General features: G+C 41.6%; 1 protein-coding gene across 1 annotated transcript in view; it reads right to left on the bottom strand.

Moving 5' to 3' along the window:
* plpp4 (phospholipid phosphatase 4) overlaps positions 1–26,890 on the bottom strand; it is a 34,693-nt gene extending 7,803 nt beyond the window's left edge. The window contains exons 1-5 of the mRNA XM_047030190.1: positions 26,634–26,890; positions 7,245–7,353; positions 3,709–3,799; positions 1,935–1,998; positions 1,621–1,745 (exon numbers count right to left, since the gene is read on the bottom strand). Coding sequence (XP_046886146.1) covers positions 1,621–1,745; positions 1,935–1,998; positions 3,709–3,799; positions 7,245–7,353; positions 26,634–26,719 — 475 coding nt within the window. The 5' untranslated portion in view covers positions 26,720–26,890. The remainder of the gene's footprint in view (positions 1–1,620; positions 1,746–1,934; positions 1,999–3,708; positions 3,800–7,244; positions 7,354–26,633) is intronic.
* Positions 26,891–27,843: the final 953 nt, after the last annotated feature.

The following is a 27,843-nucleotide window of genomic DNA, read 5'->3' as shown; positions in this document are numbered from 1 at the left end:
TTCCTCTCCACTCTGAAGCTGCTGGGATATGGGGACCTCCTTTGTCCCCTGTCTCTGTCACATCCAGCCATGCAGAAGGCATGCACCAGGCATCACATCCTGCCATGCAGAAGGCATGCACCAGGCATCACATCCTGCTATGCAGAAGGCATGCACCAGGCATCACATCCTGCCATGCAGAAGGCATGCACCAGGCATCACATCCTGCCATGCAGAAGGCATGCACCAGGCATCACATCCTGCTATGCAGAAGGCATGCACCAGGCAGCTATTTGCGCCGGAGTTCAGATCAATGCATGGCGTGTGTGTCAGGACGGGAAATCCATCTCCCTCCTTGTCTCGTCTAATGAGACCAGCCCTGCACTTCAACCAGCTGGGTTATTAAGAATGTAGCGTAACTTTAATATCATGCTCCCACATCAATTCGACTTGGGACGCAAGTATGAAATTGCATCCTCCTTGAACATCAATAAAAGGTACATCTTTCTCTTGACGATGGAGAGGTTCCTTGATAGTATCACCTACTTGCTCTCAGTAATCCTGTATTTACACAAAAGTCACAAAACTGTCAATGACAGTTTGTTGTGGAATTAAATTCAGCACACACTCCCATATCAGTGCTCATAAAAGTTCAGATGCACAGACACACTAATAGCTGATTGGATGTATTTTTTTAAGTAAAAGTAAGTCATATTTTGTAGTTTTCAGAAATTATCACACTAGTTGGAAGAAGGAAAATGACCTAATCACATTATTTCTGTGTGGTTTGTCTTTTATTAGTGAACATCACATTGTTAATGGTCCCGGACCTAATATTCTTGATTATTTAATTTTTTTGAACTTAACCTCACTTCATTATTTCTTCATAATTGTCTTGTCTGCTGCTGTGCAGAGTCATTATGCTAAATGGGTCACAGTCATTTTGATGGAGACAAAAACAAGCAAGCATGGGCTGCTACAGTACATGGCCTTTAAAGCAAAAAGCTTTAGTTTAGTTTACAGGTATAACCGGGTCTTTGCAGCCACACCTTGACAAACAACATTAGTTGTTGACCACTACAGTAAAAGTTTTGAATTATTTAACCTACTACTGTAAATAAAATTACTTGCAGAACAGTATGGCCTATAACAGACCTTTCACTCCCTTGACTCCACAGACAGAATGTAGCCAGACACAGTGAAGAAGAAAAGAAAGTTTGGTTTGAAGACATGTTTTTACAGGAAGATGAAGTGCTCTAAATAAAGAGGAAGCTCTAAATTCTTAACCTAACCTCTATCATATTCAATTGTTTTCACAGATGTCTTCATAGCAATGATGCATGTGTGTACGTGTATGTATGCACTCACAAGTGTAGATTAGTGTTTGTATGTGCATGCACGCGTTCACGTGTGTGAGTGTCCGTGTGTGTGTCTGCTTTTATGTAAGTGTGTGTGGGTGCCAACTGTGACTCACAGGAGGATTTGTGTGTCTGTGTGTGTTTGGAGTTTGGCTTTAGCTGTACCTCACAGGAGGATACAGTAGGTGTATGTGAGGATTTGTGTGTGAGGAAGTCTGTGTGTGTGTGTTTGTGAGAGGAAGTGTGTGTGTGTGTGTGTGTGCAGCTGATGGCTGTGACTCACAGGAGGAGTGACTGCTAGGGAAACTCTTGCGGCCCTCTGACACCAGGTCTGGCTCCCCAGTACACAGCATCTTAGGGTTTAACTGCCCGTCTGGGAAGCAGCGCTGGAAATAGTCCGGCCTGGGTCTGGGTGGGGGTAACTACAGTTATACAGACAACTAATCCCTAACACCAACAATATAACACTCTGTATGTGCCAGGAAAAGAAACCTCACAAACAACAACAAAAACATTGCACATGTAATAGTGGCCTTGCTCCATCAGAGGTACACAGAAGACATTTGAACATTCTGCATCCTCTGAATCGCTCGTTACCTGCCCACTATCAGCTTGATGGTGTTTGTGAAGACTCCATTCAAAGCCAAAGCCAAGGACACAGCTGTAGAATAGAAAAGCATCAATATCACCACATTTTTATCAGGGTGAGCAACAGGAAGCACTGATATTTCTCTTGGAGACCAAACATGTAGACAGTGTAGCATGTCTTGTGTAGATAAAAGTTGATGTTTTTACAGTGAGAGCTGTGAGGTGTCCATGTGTGTTTAACAACTGTTTCAAGTGGCTTGGTGAAGCTGCTGGATATGTGCAAATTATCTAATCTTAATCGCCTGATAGGTGCTGTGATCTCATCTTAATCACCTGTACTCTTAATCACCTGTACTATGGTTCTTAGGCCTGTGAGTTCCTTCAAAAATGGGATTGTACCAATTTGAGAGGGAGGGCTCAAACAAGGAGTAGGGGCCGAGATATGATTCAGGTTTTTTCCTCGTAACTTTTTTTTTTTTATATGTTTTAGCCATGGTTTGGAAGTTACATTTGAGATGTCTTTACTTGTGCTTCTCTCTCTCTCTGCTTTGAAAATGAGTGCCCTGAGACTCAGTTACGACCATAAATAAATCCTGCAAAATCAGCTATGTTCTTAATGATCGTTCAATAATACAGTATATTATATTGTAGAGAACTGTATATACAGTCAAAATGTGTTGACATTGTGTGTTTCATATTGTTATTCATTTGTACATTTTGTTTTAGTGAGCAAGTTTGATATGAGATGATTATGCAGGACAGAGAAATGCATGTTAGCAGGCTGTAATCGCTCATACATTTATATGATCATTACAGTTTCCTGAGAGACATTTGAGGCTTTGATGAAGTATTACGTAGTCCTGCATGAAGGGCAGATGGGAAGACTTTCTGAACCCTAACACTCTCTGCTACTTGCTATCATTTTCCAACTCCTGCTTTTGGCTAAATGATGTCTTAATAATGACCCTGTCTCTACTGTGGAGGGTCGTCTTTCCTTTGATGTGTGGTGTTAATCCTGGCTGCTGCTCCTCTGTAGTGTGTAATGCATCTGATGAAGTACTGCACTGGATAGAAAACTCTACTTTAATTATATAAGCAGAGGTGTGTTTTTTCTTCATTCTTTCTGTGTGTCTGTTTGATTGGGTTTGTGTTTGTTTGTGTTCAACTTTCTTGCTTAGTGCTCTGTAGCCTCCATCCCTGCAGGCTCTAACCCTAACCCCACACTCAGAAGGAACAGAGAGAACCAACACAACACCCAGATAGCTTGTGCACAGTTAAATTAATAGCATGACATTTAAATGGATGCAAGCGTTCATGTCTGCTCTGCCAGGAATCGTCCCACTCCTTCAGCAAAGCAGCGACTAGACATGGAGCAGAGCAGACATGTAAAAATCTGTGAAATAAAACACATTTATTTAACTATAGAAAGTGCTTGCAGATGTGTAGAACTGCTGGGGTGTAATATGCACATAATGTGAGGTGTAAAGTACTTCAGGTTTATATTAGAAGACTGCGACAGATGTAATTAAGATCACATCAAATTGAAAGAAATATTATCTGTGCCTGTGACAAGCACCTCTGTACACACCTACACCAGTACACACCTGCACCTGTACATACCCACACCTGTACACATCCACACCTGTACACACCTAGATCTGTACACACCTAGACCTGTACAGACCTAGACCTGTACATACTTACACCTGTACACACCTAGACTTCTGTACACAGCCAGACCTACACACTATATTCCTCCGTACATAGTCAGACCTGTACACACCTAGACATGATTCCTTAATTTCTGTCTTGTCTGTCCTTCTGATGATCTTCACAACAAAAATCACTGCCAGGGGAGTTAGGAATGAAATTGCCTGTGAGGAAAAGAAGAGAGAAAAAGACAAAGGTTGAGTAGATCTTTTTATTCAAGACTTGTCATGAAAGGTTGCCTGGTTTGTCACTAAATGACATTCCTTGTTGATGGGAAATATGCACATGAAATCTACAGTAAAATGTTTTCCTTATCTGTGCTGATTTGAAGTGAACAAACCCCTTGAAACAATACGCTATGTCATCAAATTCTTATGAGATACAGATCCTTGGATCATTTACCCTAACTCTGAAAATCTAATGACCAAATAACTACAGGATGAAGCAGGGAGTCTATCAATTAACAACAAGTTTAGGAAAGTTTTCATCCTTCGTAGTTAAAATTAAAGCAGCGCTATAGCAGTACTGTATATGTTCAGGCAAGAGGGGGGCCACATATGCTGGGGCTCTGGGTTGATGGGGAGAATCGTTTTTGAATGTTTGTTTCTGTTGCTTAAATGAAATATATCTATACATGCATATGTCATCCCTGGTGAAATAAATTGTGAATTGATTGACTTATGACCTGACCGCAGATTGTAGCTGCTTCTGTACCATTCAAATGTGACAGATAGGTTACAGCTGCTTGGGTTACAGAGTTTCTCTGCTCTCTGTCATCCTTTTCTAAGTTAGTTCTCTTTCTCCACCGAAGTGCATACATCACCCCACTGTGAGAAATAGGAACTGTTACAGTTCGAACAGGACACTTTCAAGAGTGTCTTTGTAATCCATGGAGATGAGAAGAACATGATTCATGATCAGTGAATAATAACATCCATTTGGCTGAAACATAATTGCAGGTGTGGAAGTCTGGAGTTTTACAGATAACTGGTGGATGGATGTTGTTCTCTTTGCTGGAGCTTTCCCCGCTAACATCCTCGATTCAATTTGAGTTGTCATAGAAACGCACTATAGTCTTCAAGGAAGAAGCACAAAAGGTGTTACACTGGGACATCTTCTGGAATCTGGTGATCCAGGGAGAAATTACCTCACGTTTGCCCAGAGGAAGGATGGTCAATTATTAGGTCTATTATCATTCATCTTATATAGCGCTTTCTACTACTCAAAGTACTCAAGGTTGCTTTACAGAGTCCAGTATTCATTCAGACACAGTCAAACTGGTGGTGGTAAGCTACCTCTGTAGCCACAGCTGCCCTGGGGCAGACTGACAGAAGCGTGGCTGCCAATCAGACTCCACGGCCCCTCCGACCATCCCCAGGTCTATCAATACAATAAAGTATAAATTAAAATACTATTATTTGTATGAACTAATAATGAGTACCTCAAAGGAGATGGCAGACATTGCCATCCCAAAGGGATTCCAGCCGAAGGCTGGATCTGAATATAAAGTCATCATTCAGCGTGACTTTGATATCAGGGTTCATACATAAATACAATTTATGTATGGGGGAGTCAGATGGCTGAGCGTTGAGGGAGTAGGGCTTGTAATCAGAAGGTTGCCGGATCGATTCCCCACCGTGCCAAATGAAGTTGTGTCCTTGGGCAAGGCACTTCACCCTACTTGCTTCGGGGGGAATGTCCCTTTACTTACTGTAAGTAACTCTGGAGAAGAGCGTCTGCTAAATGACTAAATGTAAAATGTAATTTCCAGTTTTCCAATATTTTGGGTCGGTACTGTATTAGTGTGAGGGTATGTGTGGGTGTGTGTATTGACAGTATGTGTTTGTTTGTGAGTGTGTGTGTACTCTAGATACAAGATGAGTCTTGTGTTACACCTTGCCGAAAGGCACCGAAACATAATCTAAGCAGAGAAAGTCATTTCCGTCTTTTTTTCATTTACAGATAAATTCTACTCTCAAGGACGTTTTCAGATCGAGACACTGATGCTGAAACCTTCTACTGTGGCTGCAAGCTTCTACTGTGGCTGCAAGCTTCTACTGGTGCTTGTAGTCTGCTCTGAAGGGTCTCTGTCTGGTTTTACTATCCTGTTATTGACTAAAAGGAACGCAGTTTCTGACAGCTGGTTAGGGTTACAGTTATTGGGACATAGAGGCCGGGGATGTTGGTTTAATGGACTAAAGGCCGAATATACTTCACAGTAAATGTAGTGGTGCATACTTTGTGCACATTTCCCTGTCCCTTAACACATACGCAAAGTGCAATACCAACAGAAAATTGTGAAGCAGTATACCAAAGATACTCTGACATGCTGTGAGATTAAAATAGGAAACAGTGAAGAAGTAGAATACACCACTGCAGTAAATATGTGAGCTGGCTCGTAATTAGACTTAAAGAAATACATTAGCAATACCTCCCCCTATGTCGCCTTGGTTACTGCTGTAGTACAAATTCAGAAGTATTTCGTCACAAAATGTTTTGTTGCTGAACTGCTATCTAGTGGACATAGCTTTTAAAAATCAATGTTGACATAGAATGCAGTGGATGGGTTAGGGTAGTGAACGCTAACCCTAACCCTAAAGAACGCAGTGGAGTATGTGAACAATGTCGCGTGTGTAGCTTCCGTGTCTGAACACGTGTACACATGCTTGTCTGAACACGTGTACACATAGGTCCTTAACAGCCGCAGCATGCCATTGCAGGTGTATTGCCTCCTTGCACTACAACTGATTGACAAAGGAAGGTAATTGGACCTATTGAGGCCAGTGCCGGGGTGGGGCCAGTGCCGGGGTGGGGCCAGTGCCGGGGTGAGGCCAGTGCCGGGGTGAGGCCAGTGCCGGGGTGGGGCCAGTGCCGTATTGATATGTGAATTTCCTTTTGCAATGTCCTTCGGAGCACCTTGAAGCGAGGCTGAGATACTCCACAACAAACATGTGTATGTCTAAGCACTTGGGGAAAACTTAATTGGCAACAGGCATGTTTTATACAAACAATTCTGAGTAAATGTACTACAATTACATTGGAATTATGTAAATGTATTCAGGGATAGCAACAGTGAGGGGTAGTGACATCAAAATCAAGACCTATTCTGTTCCCTAGGCAACAGGCACAGATAATTCCTGTTTAACAGATAGATTATTATGGGTTTTACTAAACCACTAGTAACTAGTTGTTAATGCATCTTCAAATTTAAATCTCTGTTGCTAAATCTGCCTTTAGTGCCTGTTATAAATATACAGATTGAGAGTTAGATTCCTTACTGTATGGTTTGTGTGTTTGCCAGTAGGGAACCTAAGTGTGTGTGTTTATTAATAACCTTCATCACCCTCCAATGCCCTTTGCCTACCTTAGAAATAATCTCCATAGAGACAATATATTTATCCAAGGACTATTGATCCCAAGGATCATTTTGATCAACAAATTATTTAGTCCTCAATGGAAGAATTTGAGGGTTCAAACCATTAATCTAAATGAGATTCTATTGTGCACATTCCTTAAAAGCCATTTAAGCTACTGATGCAGTTTTAACGTATGTGGAGGGAGAAAAAGAGATGAGAGAGCGTGGACATCTGGATCTTTTTTTCAACTTACAAACATGACTCTCTTTGGGATGTGGTCAGACTCCACCAGAGGGTTCTTGTAAAGCCAGAGCTCTTCTGGATGGATCACCCTCTCGAATGGCTCCAGGAACTCTGTGAACCTGAGCAGAGAGGCAGAGTGTGTCAGGATTGGTGCGAAATGTACATAAACCAGTTTGCTTTACATGCCAGTCTCTGCTTCAATCCCCTCAGGGGAAATTAGACACAAAGGACTGAGTTATCCATAGTCAACCCTCCATGACTATCCAAACATCACACCATATCTGATTGTAATTAACACCAGCATTGGATGGAAGATGGATGAGTGTAGTTCCGGATGGTAATTTCGTAAAGGTTTGGTGGACAGTGGACACTTGCCATCATTTATTCCTTAAAGGAAAAGTCTTCTTGACTGACCAGTGATATACAGGAAACAAGTCTGACCCAGACAGCTTCAGCTTAGCCCCAGACTAGCTTCAATACAACCCTCTGCCTACATCCAGAGATTCATATTGAGAGGCTCCAGATTAGCATGCACCTGCACCTTCAGCTACCCTGAGATTTCATTCTACTCTTCACTCTTAGTATTTTGAGTTGTAAATGAGCAGAAATAAATATGCTTTTAAATCTATGTAATCTTTATAAATACTTAGTAGGCTATGCATTTTTTTATAAAATATGCAGAAATATCAGTTGTAAAATGTAATTAAAATACGGACCCCTACAACCAACTCAAGCAGACCCTACAATTCCCCCAGAAATTGTACCCTCTTTAGTTATCTGCTGTACTTACTACTTACTAAATGTGCACAAATTTAGCATACAGCATACAAAAGCTTAAACGTACACACACCCCAAAACACAAACATACAGATTGAGAAGATAAAACAGGATAATTGATTTGGAATTGTAAAGGCTCAGTCACCCAGACAGCAGTCACAACCATAGTTCATGTTACTCTTGCATTCCTAAACTCAATTCCCAGTATGCTGTGGCGGTAGTCTCTCCTTTGAAATGTCAGTCAAAGTCAGCACTGTATTGGAACATTTGAAAATCTTTACCTTTTTCATGAGATTAAAATGATTTCAGTTTTGATCTCTAATCAACGCATGGGGTCATATTTTTTCCTCTGGCAGGGAAACAGTTCTCTAACACATTTCCCTAGGCTTGGCGTCTCTATTGAGTTTCTACCACATCTTTTTCCCTTGCATATTAAATTGTCATAATATTATAACACAGGATCAGAGTACCGCTCCAACTGAGGCGGTCGTTCAACCAATTCAACAGGAAGCAGAGATTTCATCCACTCACTCAGGATCCAAAGGCTGTAAACAAATTACATTACTCAATTTTAATTCACAGGCCAATACAAGAGCAATCATGAGCACATTCATTAGAGGTCAGGGCAGGGGGGCTGTTTGTCACTGATCCTCCTCACTAATCATATTATAAGAGCTCAGCTGAAGCTGAGACTCGCAGCATGGTGCCCAACTCAGACCACTGAGGAGGGGACGCTCATAGGTTGTGTGTATGATGGAAGAAAGACCTGTTGGCCTTGGCTTTTTGGGCACAGTGATGATGGTGGAGGACTTGAGACAGGCTGGCACATGGCATCTCTCCAGGGAGGTGTTGAAGATGTTGGTGAACACCGGAGCCCTGGAAAGCATGTTTAGTACATCCATCAACAAGAGGTTGTGCTGAGAGAGAGAAAGCAGGCCAACAAAACCTGAGGAATGGAAGCATCTGAAAGTAAATGCCTGTGTTGTATGCCAAACTGGATCAGACAGAAGCAGGGTAAAGGGAAGAGAGAACAAAGGAGGAGAAAGCAGAGAGAGGGAGACTTGAGCCTTTCTGTACACAGACCACAGACAGCTAATAGATTTTCCAGCAAACAGCCATGGTTACAGTCTTTCATCAAAGCTAGAGAAGGACCCCAGGCCCTCAGACACAGACTTTGTCCAGATAGATGAGTGCAGCGGCCAGCTGGGAATGCAAGCCACAGGCCCCAGCAACACAGGTGGACGGTGTGCAGTTGGATTTGTCTTCATTTTCTCTCTGCGTCCCTGTTTCTCACAGCAACCTTTTGCTTAAGTGGCCAGAACATGGTCAATGGCCACAGGAAACATGGTCAAGGGGCACAGAACACAGTCAAGGGCCACAGGGCATTGGGAAGTTCTTTCCAGTGCAGAAAGTGAAAAGAAATGTAGACAAAGTGTTTTGAATAGTTAAACTAATCCGGGTTCTGATACTTTTGAAAAGTAAGTTATTTTATCGCCCAGTTCTAATCTATTTAAAGGTTTGTTGAATTGCTTCAGAGTTTAAATGCAAATAAATAATCACATCAGGCTGCTTATCTGAATCAGACTCCTTGTCCCATAAAACTCTTAGGGTAGACTCCTCCAATGCAAACTAAATATATAATTAGATTGTAATTTTATGATAAAAAATGTCTTATTTCGACATTTGAGTCTTTAGTCAACATCTCATCAATCTGTCCTATGGCTTTCATTTAGATTCACGGATACCTTACAGGGCAGTATGAAGAACCACGTTATCCCTCAATAACTCCTGTCCTCAAGGATGCCACACGTAAGGAAAATAAATGTACTAACCATGGTCAATGTAGTGTAAGTGTTTTCAAACTGCTGGATTTACTAGAGTTATTCGTCTTCAGCCCCATCACTTTTCCATACACCGTGGAACACACATCTCCTCGTATCCCTGAAACACGGGCCATGAAGGCTCCAGTGCTCTGTTGGGATGTATTATCTTGGAAGCTAGTCTCTGTCTTCCCAAACCTAGACCCAGACTCATCCACACAGGGGCAACCATATTTAATTAGTATTGATCGCTGTGTGACAGGGTGGGCTAGGTAGGAGGGCCCTTGTTAAACCAGACAGGAGTATCTACCACAGTAGCTGCATGATGACCATCCGCCAGAAATCACACGTCACTCACTCCTCAGAGTGTAATATAACCTTGACCTTTACATTGACTGAGATAGCTTTAAAATGTCATAGCTGCAGCCAGGAAATAACCAGTGCAGCAAAAGGTGTCGGATATGCATCTCCACCCAGTATAATATCTGGGTTCTCATTAGGGCTGTCAAAATTCCTCAAAAATGACTTTTGAATATTCCCTTTAAAAAAACACAATCGAATTTCTGGTTGCGCATTATGGACGTCAATTACAAGACAAATTAATACAACAAAACATAACTCAGTGTTTCCCCTATGTTGATTTTACCGTGGCGGCCCGCCACGGTTAAATTTCTGCCGCCACGGTATCAGAATTAGAGCTGTACAAAATTTTAGGCCGTCTATCAGCCGTGATTGTTAGAGCGCATGTCGGAGAATAGCACAGACGCGCTTCACAGCGCAGGTGAGATTGCGCGTGTGCGTCCTTGAGAACTGAAAGTCCTATAACTTATGTTGTCAGTTCATTTAAGCCTGTTATTGTATTAGTCTATAGTTCTTGCAAATTTAAATTAAGTTAACTGGTGATTTTCGTTGTTTATATTCTTCCCCTGCTTGCGAAATTGCACGTCTGTTGATTCTATAGCGATTGCCGCCCTTGCTCACGTTTGTATTTTAGGTGCATTATTATGCTTAAGTAGCCTAGTTTTAATGAATAAATAGTGTGTATATTGTTATTATTTGCTACAGAATGCTTATCCTATCAAGATCAAATGAAGCAGACAGTGTACATGCTTCCGAGTGGCCTACCTTAATGTGTAGGCTAGGCCACTGCATTTACAATAAGTTGTTACGTCAATTATTAACTGGCAGCATTTATGCCATTTAGAACATACTGTAAGGTATCTTTAAGTATGCTAATATTATTTCTTTAGGGGAAATAGGACGAAAATATGTGCAATATTACATTAGCTATTAGACTAGTACATTATGCTGCTCTGATATATAGGGTTAAGACATTGTTTTGGGGGGGGGGGGGGGGGGGGTAGACCTGACCTGCCCCCACTGCTAAAAAAAAATCCTAGGGGAAACACTGTAACTACTCGTATACTGTAGGTAGGTAGGCCCAATTTATTAATAATTGTTTTTAATTGTTTAAACATATTTGACAATTACCTACACATATTAAGTAAATTAACTAATGGCCAAGACCGCAGACCTTGGCCTCCCCCTCGCACACACGCGCTCTTTCTTTCTCTCTCTCCCGCACCGTCGCGCTCTCTGCGCATAGCGGTGTAAAATGAACGACAACAATAAACCAATGCTGAGTTCCGAGCAAGCAATTTAAGGTCGCGATTCTTGTCCCAAATATGGCAGGCTTCATTCAAATTTAAACAAATATTATTAACTTTAAAGTTTTACAGTATAGAACTGACATTGAACGCTCTGAGCGAGCTGTGCTGTGGTAAACATGGAGATGTAGCCTCAAGTTGCTAGTTGTTGAATGGTAAACTAACTTCAGCTTACATAGTTTACACACTACTTTAGCTGTAGGCTCAACAAGTTTACCATCAACTTATGGAGGACCAAACCTGCCAAAATCAAAAATAAATGAATAAATAAATAAATGTATAAATAAATGTACTTATACATAAAAAAATGTAAATATATAAAAATAAATGTATGAAAAAATATTAATTACGTATTTATTTATTTACATGGCCATTTATTTCTGTATTTATTTATTTTTGTATTTATTTATTTCTGTGTACATTTATTTCTGTATTTATTTATTTATGTGTACATTTATTTCTGTATTTCCTTGTCCTTAAGCTAATGAGGTAAGCTGTCAATCAATGTATGTCACGGTGTCACCTTAACCCCATTGGTTGATTGGTATCAGAGTGCGAAGATGGACTTTCCATGCCTGGGGTTGCTATGAATACCTTAGTAAACAAAAGACTGCACACACGCAACAGATAGCCAGAGATTTGATAGTTTTGGCTAGCTAACCTTGCTAAAAAAGTGCTAGTCAAGATGTTTTACTTTTTTGCGTTGAGGCTCTGGATACCAATTTGTACCATTTAGCTGCATGCAGAGTCATAAAAAGAAAGAGTTGCATCAATTGATTGGCTTTACGTTCATGGTACTGCACTGTAGGATAGTTAGAACTAGAGCGAGCTAGCATGAGTTTCAAACACAGCAGCATCGTCGTTGTGGAACAGTTGTACTGCATTGTATGAAGGAGCTGTGCCAAGGTAAGAATGTGTAAGTTCTTGGCTCATTTTCTGGCATCTAGTACATTTAATATTTCAGTATCTTAAAGTGCCGAGATTTTTTGATGCTAGCTAGAAATGTAGAAGCCAGAACGTAGCAAAAACAACGTAGCAAAAACAATGTGCTACGAAGTGAGTGATGACCTGTTTATGTAATGTTAAGTGTAGCTTGCTAATTTAGTGCACTATTTATGTTTATTGAGAAACTAATGCCTACAAACAAGTTTGTGTGAGAGGAAAGCTGTATTTAATAATTAATTCATAAAGGTGGTCGCTTATTTGCACCAAAGTCTGGTAGTTAGTACGGTAAGAAATTGGATTATATTATACAGTATCAAGGAACCATCAAAGAACAGAGTACAACATGGTTAATCTATTCATAAAGTGAATGTTTACTAAGCAAACTATGAGTTAGAAACCATTGTAACATTCAGTCCATCATGAGTTAGAGACCATTGTAACATTCAGTCCATCATGTGATTATCATTACAGCTTACTGTCTGTTTATGTGTGTGTGTGTGTTGTGGTTATGGCCCTTGCAGTCTGGCATTGCTACTGAGGTTGATGTGAGCTGAAAAGGAGGCCCAGTGCCTTGGAGGTGGATGTCAGACCACTGGACGAACGAGCGCTGGATGGGAGACCACTAGTTGAAGGAGCGCTGGATGGGAGAACACTGGATGAGAGAGAGCTGGAAGGGGGACCACTGGATGAGGGAAAATGTGATGGAGTGGGCTGTCTTATATTTGAACCACAGTATTTTTGTCATTACTATGCTTTTAATTGTGGTCGTTATTGAGTTATATTGAGTTTGCTCCTGTTGACTTTAGCAAACCACCTCTTTCTCTCACTATCAGCTGGGAAGCTGTAGCCTACATCACGACTCCCTATTTGGAGCATGCAATACATCCAAGATGCTTGGTGCAAGACCAAGACAGCGCAGTGTAGACAAAAGTGTTACCTTTATTGTGACACTCTTTTCATAGCAGAGACTAAAATAACGTGTACATATTTGAATAGTCATGTTGACTATCATAGTTGTACTGTAGCCTTTCACAACCAAGTCCTTGAGGTTTAATCATTGTGCACTACACATGCTTAAAATGTTATTAAACTGTTTCCTATTTCTATCATTACATGGTCATAATCACCTTGTGTGCTGTCAGTTATTGATGATTCAATAAAAAGGAATAAGTAGGGCAAGATTAAATAAAGATGCAGAACATACTACTTGTTTGTAAGTTACATTTAATGACAACACATGAAGGGTATGAAGAGATTCTTAAATTGGAGTACAGCTCTGGTTGCATCTATATGGCTGTTGATTTGCCTGATAGACTTGCTGTTGATAATGACAAAAATGCAGAACACGCCACTACAAATGCACTCCATAAACTATGACTAAATTGTGTCGGTCAAACTGCAGAGTATTACAGTATAACTATGCTAACCTGCTAGGGAAGTTTACCGGCTACCTGCCTAATGTTACAACATTGGATTAAAATTATTAGAGCTACGTTTTACTCATTTACACGAGTTCCTTAGTTTAACCCGTATGACAGATCGTTGCTAGCTAGAGCTAAATTCATCTGAATTTGTGGTTGCCGTGTACGCGATAAGTAGGCTACACTTCAAAATATCCACATATCATCTGACCAGATATCAATAGTTTGATCAGCTGCCTTTAGTAGCTCCAATATCCGTCTGGACATGTTTACTGTGACTTTACGTCTCTAATCTATCTGGTCTTGCTATGGCATGATGCTTGGCTGAACGTCCTGCCCTGATCCCGCCCTGATCCCGCCCCTATCCCGCCCCCTAATTAGCTTAAGGATGAAGAAATACAGAAATAAATGTACACAGAAATAAATAAATACAGACAGAAATAAATCTATCAATAAATATATTGCATACATAGAAATAATTTTACAATTATTTTACTATAGTCTTTTGTTTTCTACATAATTTATTTATGTCTGTATTTATTTCTGTATTTATTTATTTCTGTGTACATTTATTTCTGTATTTCTTCATCCTTAAGCTAATTAGGGGGCTAACCCTAACCCTAACTACCAGACTTTGGTGCAAATAAGCGACCACCTTTATGAATTAATTATTAAATACAGCTTTCCTCTCACACAAACTTGTTTGTAGGCATTAGTTTCTCAATAAACATAAATAGTGCACTAAATTAGCAAGCTACACTTAACATTACATAAACAGGTCATCACTCACTTCGTAGCACATTGTTTTTGCTACATTCTGGCTTCTACATTTCTAGCTAGCATCAAAAAATCTCGGCACTTTAAGATACTGAAATATTAAATGTACTAGATGCCAGAAAATGAGCCAAGAACTTACACATTCTTACCTTGGCACAGCTCCTTCATACAATGCAGTACAACTGTTCCACAACGACGATGCTGCTGTGTTTGAAACTCATGCTAGCTCGCTCTAGTTCTAACTATCCTACAGTGCAGTACCATGAACGTAAAGCCAATCAATTGATGCAACTCTTTCTTTTTATGACTCTGCATGCAGCTAAATGGTACAAATTGGTATCCAGAGCCTCAACGCAAAAAAGTAAAACATCTTGACTAGCACTTTTTTAGCAAGGTTAGCTAGCCAAAACTATCAAATCTCTGGCTTTCTGTTGCGTGTGTGCAGTCTTTTGTTTACTAAGGTATTCATAGCAACCCCAGGCATGGAAAGTCCATCTTCGCACTCTGATACCAATCAACCAATGGGGTTAAGGTGACACCGTGACATACATTGATTGACAGCTTACCTCATTAGCTTAAGGACAAGGAAATACAGAAATAAATGTACACATAAATAAATAAATACAGAAATAAATGTACACAGAAATAAATAAATACAAAAAAAATACAGAAATAAATTGCCATGTAAATAAATAAATACGTAATTAATATTTTTTCATACATTTATTTTTATATATTTACATTTTTTTATGTATAAGTACATTTATTTATACATTTATTTATTTATTCATTTATTTTTGATTTTGGCAGGTTTGGTCCTCCATATCAACTGACCAAAATCCGAAATATTTCCAGACAGCACTCTTTAGATTTGTTGGTGTTACAATCACTTTCTCTGCTGCGGTCAAGCTGGGTTCTACCCTTTCTGCCATATTCCACACAAGTCAACTGTCAGCAGTGGCGCGCGTCCACCCGCGAAGCAGACAGACGCGCTGCGCTGCGGTTGTGTTTTATTTTTATTTTTTCATTCGAATATTAATTTTCACATTCGAAATTCGTTTTTTAACCACTATTCGAATATATATTCCAATTTAGAATATTCGTTGACAGTCCTAGTCATCATTGGGATATTATGTATATATTATGTGGAGCAGAGGTGTTCAGGCCTGAAGTTAAATCACACTTGCTGTTCTTTTCAGCCAATCCCTTGCTTCATCAGTCTCTAACAGCACCCTGTGAATGGTGATTTTCAATATACTAGTTAGGGGTTATGCTGCCAAGCCAAATCCATTAAATAAAGGACCTTTTGAAGCATAAATGATGTTCTGAGAAAGTTTTGTCTAAAGCAGCTATGGGGCCCTATTTTGACGATCTGAAACGTAAGTATCAGACGCGAAACGCAAATAACTTTGTGGGCGGGAATCCAGCGCTGTTGCTATTATACCGGCGGGATAATTGGCTGTTGCGCCCGATGCAAATCTAAAATGGGTTGGTCTGAAGTAGCTACATTACTCATATGTATGGTGTGGTTTGGGCGTAACGTCAAGCACTTGTTCCGGGAGTACAACGGTACTTAGGAATGGTTTGCTGAACCCAATGCTAGTTTCTTCAAGGATCACAATGACTCTTGCTTAGAGACTTGTTGCTCTTGTTGGTTAGTGGTAATTGATTTAAAGGAGACATGTAATGCTGTTTTTGGATGCTTTTTTATAGGCCTTAGTGGTCCCCTAATACTGTATCTGAAGTCTCTTTCCCGAAATTCAGCCATGGAGCAGAATTATAGCCACTACGAATAGTCCCACAATGAGCTTTCCTCAGAACGCGCTGTTTTGGTGTCTGTAGCTTTAAATGCTAATGAGGAGGAGAGGAGCGGCAACATGCGCTAATGTTTACAACGGATGTATCGCAATGGCTCGTAGCCCCCGTTGCTGTAAAATGCCTCAAATTGAGTCATTCTCATCTGATCACCCTGGTTTGCAGAGGTGCACACTCAGTCATTTCAACTAAGAGAAAGGCGGATATCGCGCGCCATAACACCAACAGCAGAACGGTTATCCAAATAACAAAGAAGTGTACAACACTGGCGTTACAGCGTTTGTATTCACACACACACTTGATGCCATCTACCTTTAAATTAGCGACAGTAACTTAGCTAGCTCGTAGCCCCGTTGCTATAATATGCCTCGAATTTGCCCATTCTCATCTGATCACCCTGGTTTGCAGATGTGCACACTTATAAATAATTTCAATGAGGAGAAAGGCGGATATCGCCCGTGCCATAACACCAACAGCATGGTTATCCAAATAACAAAGAAGTGCACAACACTGGCGTTACAGCGTTTGTATTCACACACATAGCCTACTTGATGCCATCTATCTTTACATAAGCAACAGTAACTCAGCTGTTACAGCCACATTCTAAGGGTAGCAAGCTAGGTAACGATATACAGTAAAGCAACAAAATGATATAGCGTTAGTTAGCTTACTTGTCCAAGGTTTGTAGCTTGACCAAGGGGAGTTAGTAATGATCCAGAATTTTATTTCAGCAAAGCCAGTTTTGTATTGGCTCAAGTTGAGAAAACAGTAGAGGCTGAAATGTTTGGCGAAGACATACAAAACTTTGTGAAGTTGTGTCGGCGCAATTCCAGCGAAAATCAAATTAAGATACTGGTTGTGCAGAAGCTTGTATGAAGGAACTAAAAAAATTATTTTATTTTGATTTGCACATACAAGCAATGAGCAACTGTTATGCTTCGTTTGTTTGCTCGCCATGATGTCTCTCCAGGAAAAACCGATATCGCACTCGCCCTTGCACGGTGGCAGCTCAGTTTCTCATGGGCGGGCCAGATGATCTGAGCGGGCAAAGCAGAGAGAGGGGAGGTAACCTTTCTCGTATCTACGTCACTTGGAGATTTTCAAACAGAGCATTTGAGCCTTCATTTTGTCAAAGGCGGAGAAGAACACGCAGGGCTTGGTACACTTATCGAAAATTCTAGCCAGTGGGGGACCAAAGGCAGGCTAGGGGAACTCATATTAATGTTAAATAACCTCATAAAATAAAGTTTTCATTATATGTCTCCTTTAAACTGTTGTATTCGCTGCAAAATATTCTATTTTAGTTAATCTTATTTTTATTTTACTGTTGCTTGCTTTTTCTACAGGTAAACTTTCACTTAGAGATTCATATTGTTTAATTGTAACTTGCTTAACTACATGCTCTTATGGTTCTTCCCTTTGCCACTTATTTTTTGGTTGTTCACAATGTGTGCTTCTTGTTTTGGCTACCCGCAAAGCTTTGGGGCTATCTTTTTGTTGTAATCAGTGACCTATGCACTTTGTAAAGCTCTCTCTTGGAAGTCGCTTTGGATAAAAGTGTCTGCTAAATAAATATATAAATACAAAAATAAAAAATAAACGTGCAATAAACCAATCAGAGCGTCATCTCACATTCCCTTTAAGAGCAGGTGCACTTGTTTCATGGTGTATTGCTATTATAAATGGAGGATTTGCCAGGCGCACGCCAGGAGCAGTTCACAGCTGAGGAGACCGACGTTCTCGTCAGGGCCGTAAAAGATAGAGAAGTGATATTGTATGGGGATGGGAAAAGAAACCCACCCAAATTAGCTTGGTTGAACAGGTGTGGGAGGAAATTGCCACAATTGTTACAAATCAAGTTCACATACATACATGGCGCCGATTATTGCTGCCTCGGTTGCTAGATGCGCCCTGTTTTGTCTTGTTTTGTCTGCTGGCACACCTCAAAGCCATTACGGACCCTTTCCTGGACCCCCTGCAGTTTATCTACAGAGCCAACAGGTCTGTGGATGACACAGTTAACATGGCCCTCCACTTCACGCTACAGCACCTGGACTCCCCAGCACCCTACGCCAGGATCCTGTTTGTGGATTTCAGCTCTGCCTTCAACACCATCATCACCGCCCTGCTTCAGGACAAGCTCTGCCAGCTGAACGTGCCCGATTCCACCTGCAGGTGGATCACAGACTTCCTGTCTGACATCTGAAACTTTTGTACCTTTACTTAATTTAAGATTTGTATATGTTTAGTGTTTGCACCTCCCTGCCACAGTAAATTCCGTGTTTGTGTTACACACATGGCAAATTCTGATTCTAGAGATTTCTCATGAAAATCTTTTTAATCATTGACATGAAAGAAATGTAACACAGCCATACAATAAATTAAAACAATGTAATGCAGCTTCGCCGGAAGAAGACCCTAGCCTCACCAGCAGTGCGCACGGGCCAAGCATGCGCCCTTAACCTTTAGATGAGTTCTGAATATTTCTGACGCTTCCACCAGAGTGAGTTATTTTTCCAAAAGGGAAGCTAGCTAGCTTTAGTAAGCTTCCGTTACCTAGCAACCTAGCATAATTGCCTATTTCTACCTTACAGTAAAAGTCAGGTCAGCTCCATGACTCCCTGGTGTGTCTGAAACACAATAAAGACTGCCATGTGTCATTGATTCAATCATGCAAGATGCCACAATGAGACTAGGGATCCAATGGGGTCAGGGGGGAGAGGGCCTGGTGCAGGCCAAGAGGTGCCTGTTTTAATTGGACTGTTTTATTTCCTCCTATATTTAACTTGCATCCCAGAGCGCCTGGGCTGTCCTGAGGGAGATCAGTGTCTATTTATATGAAAGCTGTTGATTTTGAAGGGCAGGGGAGACCAGGGTGTGAGGGCTGGAGCAAGTAAGAAGTCTCCAGCTTTACAGGCTGCCCGGGGCCTCCCAGGGGCCTTCTTGGAGCAACCAAAGCCAATTAATAGACATGTGAGAAGCACCAGCAAAGAGCCTGACAGTAAAGGGCCTAGACTAGATGACTGGGGGACTGGAGGACTTGATGACTGGAAGAGTGGGGGACTGGAGGACTGGCTGACCAGAGAGCTAGGGGACTTGAGGACTGGGGGTCTTGAGGACTGGTTGACCGGAGGACTGGTTGACCGAAGGGCTGGGGGACTTGAGGACTGGATGACCGGAGGGATGTGGGACTTGAAGACTGTGGGACTGGATGACAGGAGGGCTGGAGGACTGGGGGTCTTGAGGACTGGTTGACCCGAGGGCTGGGGGTCTTGAGGACTAAATGACAGGGGGATTGGAGGACTGGGGGGCTTGGGGACTGTTGGCCTGGACCTGGTGCCAGAGCTGGGCCTGCTAACTGGTCCAGTAGGTGGGGCCTGGGGTGAAGTATACCTATAAAAGACTTTAATCTAGGGTGGAGTGTACCTATGCGAGACCTTTTATCTAATTTGAATGTGTTAAAGGAGAACTTAATACATTTTTTTTATATTTGTCTTTTTCAACACAATTGGAAGTGTACTTAAAATATACAGATTTTGTATCTGCTTATTGACAACTAATACAAAATACAAACAGTATATATATAACAGTATATAACAGACAAGGAATTTACTTTGGCAGGAAGCTGAATACATTCAAAAGATAAGATTCCTATATGTTGAATGTGTACACCTTCCTGCCAAAGTAAATTCCTTGTCTGTGCAAACTTTCATGTCGATTAAAACCTTTCTGATTCTGATCATGTTTGTTCTTCTTCTTGTAAGTATACTTTATTTTTTGCTTGGGTACCTTTAGTTTCCCCCTGCCTTAATGGTCATGGGAGTGATTTACAGTTAACACTGTCCTTCTTTTCTGCTCTCAGAGTATCCACCCCCTACAGGACACTATTAACTACCTTAGTTAATTAAAGCCAATGATTGAAGAAGGAACACCAACCTGCCCAGTAATTCTCTCTCTAGGCTTTATTGATTGGCTCATTAAAAGGGTTCCCAATGGCAACAGCATATTCTAGCCAGTCCTGAAGGAGCTGCCCGGACAAGTAGCCTTCTTCTACTCTCTCTCTCCCCCTCTCTGTCTGTTTCTACTGTGTCTTTCTCTTAAATTTTGGTCTCAGTTTCTCTCTCCCCCTCCCTCTTCCTTTGCAAGAGGTACAGTGGGCCCAGACATCCATGATGCTCAGAAGCAGGCCTGTCACATCGGGGGGCTGGATCTGACACTGAGTGACATTTTGGCACAGCGGCGTCCCCAGAGAACGCCTGTCCCAAGACAGACTCGGGGAGAAAAAGAGAAAAAACCTGGCACCCCCCGTCTGTCACTCAAATTGCCAAAGAAGAGGAAGATAAAATGTAAGATCAATTTCCATCATGTTTCAATATTACCAGGAGTACTTAGACAACAGAATGAGAACAGCAACGGGGGCAAATTTGAGGTGAATAGAGTTGAGACAAGTGTCCTGAGAAGCTGGAGGGGGCCCTACCTCTGGGACAGACATCAGGGGGCCTACCTCTGGGACAGACATCAGGGGGCCTACCTCTGGGACAGACATCAGGGGCCCTACCTCTGGGACAGACATCAGGGGGCCTACCTCTGGGACAGACATCAGCGCTGGGCTGAGACCATTCAGACACCACCAAGGGTAGGATTGGGATGCAGAAGAGCTGATGGAGGGTCAAGTTAGAATGTTAGATAACCTCAGAGACAGAGGCAGACCGCTGTGCTCAGATGCTTTCCCAGCTGGCTGAGTGCACGCTCCATAAACCCCAGCTGATGCCACAGAGGCTGGGTAACTATCCACTGCACCATCGGTTCCATCATGCCATCATCCTCAATACGCACTAGTGTCTTTTACCTGCCCTGGAACTTCCTGTCTCATCAATGACCACAGACCAAGTCAATAGGTATTTTACACAGATGTTGACAACTGTAGAACACTTAAAATAAAAAAAACATTCCCTTTAGAGGGCAAATAAACTATTAAATATTTTGTTAACAAAGATATTCAGGCTTCAGACCAAACATCTGGCATCTGCAGTCATCTTCAGGTATGTGTGGTGACAGCTGGGTGCGTGTACTCCAGTTATGTGTGGCGGTGGTGACAGCTGGGGTGAAGGTAGATGTAAGAGGCCATCTCCTTTGAGAACCAGGGTAAACAAGCAGCACCACCGAAGAATCAGACACCATCACTCACGCTGATAAGATCTTGGGGCGCAGGCACCCAAACTGACATTTATCACTGTTGGCACATTCATTATTCACCATGCCAAATGTCAGAAATGACAGCATAAAACGTGGAATGAGAGTCTGCAGTGCTGCGTGGTTCCAGACACACAGATCAGACGTCTCCGCTGGGCAAACCTACAGAGAGTTGGACGAGGTCATTAGCAAACCCTCACTGGCATCTGAGCTCACACAGGCGCGTCCTCTCACACGCAAACACACGCACATACGCATGCACACCCACACAAGCTCAGACATACACACTTTCTTACTCTTTCGCTGAGCCCACTGCAGTACATAGTCAAACAGATGCATTATCATATGGCCATTGACAAACAAACATATTGGTAAACAGAAGACTTAATCTAACAGTTTGCAGAACTGGGATTCCCTACGAGAACAGTAAACATGATCCAGCATATTGTTATAAATTCTCCTGATTACAGTCATTCTAGATGAAAGACTACACAACAATCACAATTACAGGAGAGACAGAACCCTGAATTCATCATCGGCAGGAAGCTCCCAGCCCTACAGAACACCTACCAGACACGTTGACTCAGGAAAGCTGGTGGAGCCGGTGTGTGGTGAAACTCACTCCTCAAGTATGTAAAGGCCACCTGCGTGAAATAATTGCTAGCTTTTCGTTGGCGTAGTTGATAGTGGTGGCGCTTGGGTAGTCAGAGGTGGTAGGTTAGACTCCTGGTCGGAGCGAACAGTGGCTTGTATGCCTCTGATGGAGCTTGCAAGACTACGTCTGTTACACTGGCAGGATTTTAAGAGACTGTTACCACCCATCCTTCAGTGTCTTTACCCCATTGCCTAATGGCAGGCGTTACCACAGCATTTGGTCACGCACACAAGGGCCATCAGGCTTCTGAATGGACATTGATATGGACATTGATTCACTTCATACTAGTCACTTTACACACTGTCACATTCAGCTACTTTTTGCACTATCAGTAACATTGCACTACTGTACTTCACAGTACTTTGCCATCAGGCTCCTGAATGGACATTGACATGGTCATTGATTCACTTCTTACTAGCTACTTTACACACTGTCACTTTCAGCTACTGGTTGTCAGTAATATTGCACTATTGTACTTCACTGTACTTCACTTAGTTTAGAATAGGTTTATAGGGTTAGCAATAAGTTATTATGTGTATTTAGGGTTTAGTATATTGTATTATTTATATTTCTGTATATTTAGGAGGTTTACTTATTTAAGCTTAGCATAGATGTAATTTATGTTCTGTGTACTTGATTATGTTATGCCAGGTGCTTGTATTGTCTTGTCTTAAGAATGTCAGTGCCCAGTCTGACCTTGTGTTGTTCTGTGCATCTGACAATAAAAAAAATACTTGAGCCCTGCTAATGTGGCAAAGCTGTATGGAGCTGGATGAGACAGAATGATCAGGGAAGCACTGAATGACCATCAAGAAGACGTTTTGGTCTGACAGCAAGACCTGAGGGCCTGACAGGACTGGAGACAGCTCTGGCTAACCCAACACACATACGTACACACACTAAAGCAGGACTGTCATTCTTGTCTGTGATGCTCTCAGAGCAGTGTGGAGGGAGTGGAACAGACGTAGTTTGGAGTGATGGGATAGGAGAAGGAAACAGCATGTCTCTCTCTTTCTCATTCTCTCTTTCTTTCAATGAAGGGTGGGTTAGTCCAAGAGACAAAATAGGGAGCAAAGGAGGCAAACTGTGAGAGAAGGGAAGGACAAAGAGAGGTGGAGAAGTGTTGCTCTCTGGGTTGAGTCCGATTCAGTTCTTGTTATCTCTTCAGAGCACTGCTGGACCCACCTACAGGTCTGCTCTTTACCAAAGAAAATCTTGTAATAACCATATTGACATAGTCAGTTTATTTTTCTCTTGCATTTCGACTCCAATCTAGCAACACCACAATGAGCTGTTCTATAACCTAGGATGAGGAACGGGGAAGAAAGAGGATTTAAATCAGTGCTGGATTTCTGGTTGTGGTATTTTAAGGGTGGATGAGTGTGAATGTTGCAGATTGGTTCCAGATCAAAGCCATGTACGATAATTGTTTTCACCAAATGTTGTGCCTATGCCTGTAACCGGTCTGTCATTTGTAGCAGGTCTGTCATTTGTAGCAGGTCTGTCAGCTGCAGCAGTGTCAGAGAGAGCTCTGGGCCGAGCCTGTCTCCCTAACCTCACACACACTGGTCAGGTTAGACTCCCTCACTGTCCCACAGACAGCACAATAAACACACTCACATTAACAGTACAGACACAATGGTTAGTGTTTGACAATTTGACAACCGTTTTTGGGTGCACTACACATTAATAATGCATACACCTCTAAACTGGTTAGAAAAGTTTGCTACAGCAGAAAAGCTGAGCTGCTTTACTGTTCTAACTAGAAAAGGAGTGAAGAAAAGAAGTGTTAACTCTGTTTAGTGTTGGGGAAGCAAACATTATCAATAAAACAAATCATGAATCATAAATAAAACTAAATCTGACAAATATTTAAGTACCATGTTGTAAAGAATCACTCTTGTTCAGATCAAAGGTGTATCAAATCAAAGATGAGACATTTATTTGTAATTCAAACACAGAAACTCTGGGTCCCAAAATTGGAATGTGGGTGTGGAATTACAAAGTCGTTGCACAGCCTTTAGTTTTTTTATTTGATCTCACACACTTCTGCCACGGGGTGCCACCCCTCAAAATCTCCTGCCACACTAAGAAAATATTTCTCTAGATCCGCCCCTGATTGGGTCCATGATCACCATTGCTGGATACAAAGACCAGGGAGAGCTCTTCACAGCCCTGCAGAACATGTACCCTTACCCTTTCCCCAAGGTAATCAGGACCTCTTGACCCCAATTATGTTGACTTAACCCTGCAGTTCATAGTTCCTCAACAGCCAGACAGTGCTGCACCACAAGCCAGGGTGTTCAAGCCCTAATCTGCTGGCTGTCTCTCTGGATTTTTCTATACAGCAATTACAGCCAGCTTCAAGAAATTGCATTAGACCACAGCTTAAGGGAGATCAAAATCACACTCCATCCTGCCACCACAGACAAACACCTGCCTGGTCTAATTTGTTTCTTTTTCAAATTATGTCAATGGAGTCAGGAGTGTCTCTTTCCATCTTTTCAACTATTTGTGAAACGTGATGCTAACCCTAACCCTAGCGATGCTCTTGTCAACTTTCCGCTCGCCTTTGGTAAATAAATGATCAACTAAATTGTTCCATTTTTGCGCCTGTTGACTCACATTGAGAGTGCAATCCATCCCCCTGGGATATTAGTGTGTGTGTGGTGGGCTTTTCTGTGACTTCCTGAACCATAACCATGCATCAGACAGAGGGCATTAGACCTAGAATGCCTAATCGCTGGGAGCTGATAAATGAGATAATCAATCATTGGTTTGTCTGTGTGTGTGTGGGGGTGGGGGTGTGTGTGTGTGTGGGGGGGGGGGGTACTGTAACTGACTGTCAGGTGGTTGAGCGGTTAGGGAATCGGGATAGTAATCTGAAGATCGCCAGTTTGATTCCCGGCCGAGCCAAATGACGTCGTGTCCTTGGGCAAGGCACTTCACCCTACTTGCCTCGGGGGAATGTCACTGTACTTACTGTAAGTCGCTCTGGATAAGAGCGTCTGCTAAATGACTAAATGTAAATGTAATGTACCAAGAAAAAAACACGAACAAAGCTCATGCCTGCACACACAATATTTTTTTACAATAACACACATTCACACCCTATTCAATACTTAATCTGCATTGCAACATAATCATACAATTTCATGTCACTGATTATCTTAAGAACCCATCAATATTAAACAGTTTTCCCCCTTGGTGCACTTTGTAATGGCCAACACACCCTCCACTATACTGCTCATATCATCATATCTCTAGATGTCATATCTCCTTCTACCCCAGGCTTAGGCTGACTGGAGCGCTTGAACTCCAGTTTGAACTTGAAGGATGACATGGTGCATGGAGCCAAGCTGGGATATGGACAGTGATGCATGGGTAAACACAGACAGACATGGTAATGCTGACTAAGCCAGAGGTGAGATGGTTGCATTAGATGCTGAAAAAAAATGCCTGTGAGTCAAATCACCAAATAAAAGAGAAGCAAAGTTGCAAGTCATCATCATTCAGGTTATATTGTAGCAGGAGGAGAGCTTGAGAGTATGGTTATTTCTCTCCATGAATTGTATCTACAAATAGTGAACAATGATTGTGTGGTTGAATGAACCTTCTGTTATATAAATAAGCTTCATATTATTTCTGGTAATGCAATTTGATGCATTACTGGTTATAGAGAACTTGTGTTAATGTTACCCAGAGAGAGGAGGCAACGTAAACAGATTTGTATTCTATCTCTTTGTCTCTAGTGCACGCAAAAACATGCCTGCCTACACCACATTTAGAAGCATGGCCTCCAATATAATTGCCTTGCAAAACTACGAAAAACGCTGCAGGTTACATCTCAAACAACCTGTTTGGTTATCTCGCGGGCTCCAATCGACCCATGTGTAAAATCTGTAGGCTGCTTTTGAACGGAGACGTTAAAGACTTATAATAAGAACGACGGATAATTCATGAAAATGTACAGATTCTGTTAAAAATAGGTAAGATTTGCTAAAGATACCTAATCGTTGTTCCATCACTTGCCTAGAGTAAACTAGGAGGACCTCGAGAAAGCACTTAAGTAGACATTTATTCATAAATACTATGGACTGCTTGTGAAATATAGAGACCGCGGAGCCCTTAATGGTAGCTCACTACAACGTCACCAAATGGAGACATCACAACATTACTACATTGCAAGGAGAGCAAGGGTGCATATTTATATCTACAGAATTATATCAAGTCCTGATGTACTTTACATTTTGGGAATGCAGCACAGACTACAACAAAATATGTCATAGTTGCCAAATGCAAAAATCATGCACAGTAGGTTATACTTACACAAAAACTCCGAAAAGCAAAAATCGAATGCCAATTTCCAACGCCAAATCTCGCACGTTTTTCCTGCGGTCTGGAGGCGACATCATGGTTCTTGGGACAATCTGACAAGTAGAATAAACCCGACAATTCTGACTGACGTCCACTTTATAATCTAGGTTTACTGGGCTTAAACACCACTGCGTCAGGTGCCATAAGAAGCGGTGCCCCTATCACTAACACATCCCGTGCGCATCTATCGCTACTCTGTCATCCGAAAATGGTTCTTCCCTCTCCGCCTCCTCCTGTCCACTCTGCTGTAACTCCACGGAACCCTTGTTCGGGGTTTCCGTAATGCTCTCAGCAGACGGCTCCTTTTCTATTGCAAGAAGGTCTCCCCGTCTTCTTTTCATCAATTACTCATAGGCGAGACTTTAAAGAGGGTTACATATACGGAAGCACCCAGGAGACGGTTGTGAGATGGGATGATACTGAACTGCTACATAAAAGCAGAAAGCTCGTAGATTGTCAGCAGAGAAAGCAAAGCGAGTGTTTGAAGTTGAGAGAACCCGCCAAATTGATCTCTCTTCACAGCTGACTCAGATGGAAAAATAATGTTAGCGTTTTTTACAATCGCTATGACAGTTTTTTTAATGCCTTAAACAAGTTTTCTAAACTCTTAACACACCAACATACCTACCACACACAATTGGAAAAACTGTTAATTTCATGCTCAAAATCACACATTGTAAATTAAACTCAAACACTAATTGTCATAACACAAAAATACACTATACATGACACTATGTCTACCAAACACTAACACACTTTTTTTCACAGGAACATTTAGTCAATCAGAGCACAATGTAATAAAAAACACTAACATCAGATGGAATTACAGAAACTGCCTTTATTCATGCAGCTATGTGTCAGGTCTTACAGTATATAGATTATAGATTGTGTTTGCAATGCAGTTTCTTTTGAAGCCTCTCTAAATTGTTGTTTTGTTGGGTTTATTACAGTTATTGTCCGTTACACTATAGACACATGCTTAAACCAAAGTAACATAACTTGAAGTTGTTGTTACTATACCATAAACAAAGTGTACCCATACCTTAAACAAAAGCGCTGCTTTGCACTTTGGTTGCAATTCTGTAACACACTTGCTCCTTTCTGCAACACACTTGCTCCTAGACACTACAAACTATTTCATACATAAGACACTTAGTTCAAA

Source organism: Hypomesus transpacificus, chromosome 11 (genome assembly GCF_021917145.1).
Source record: "Hypomesus transpacificus isolate Combined female chromosome 11, fHypTra1, whole genome shotgun sequence".
NCBI classification, from domain to species: domain Eukaryota; kingdom Metazoa; phylum Chordata; class Actinopteri; order Osmeriformes; family Osmeridae; genus Hypomesus; species Hypomesus transpacificus.
Note: the sequence above shows the minus strand (reverse complement) of the source record. Positions and strands in the feature narration are given on the sequence as shown.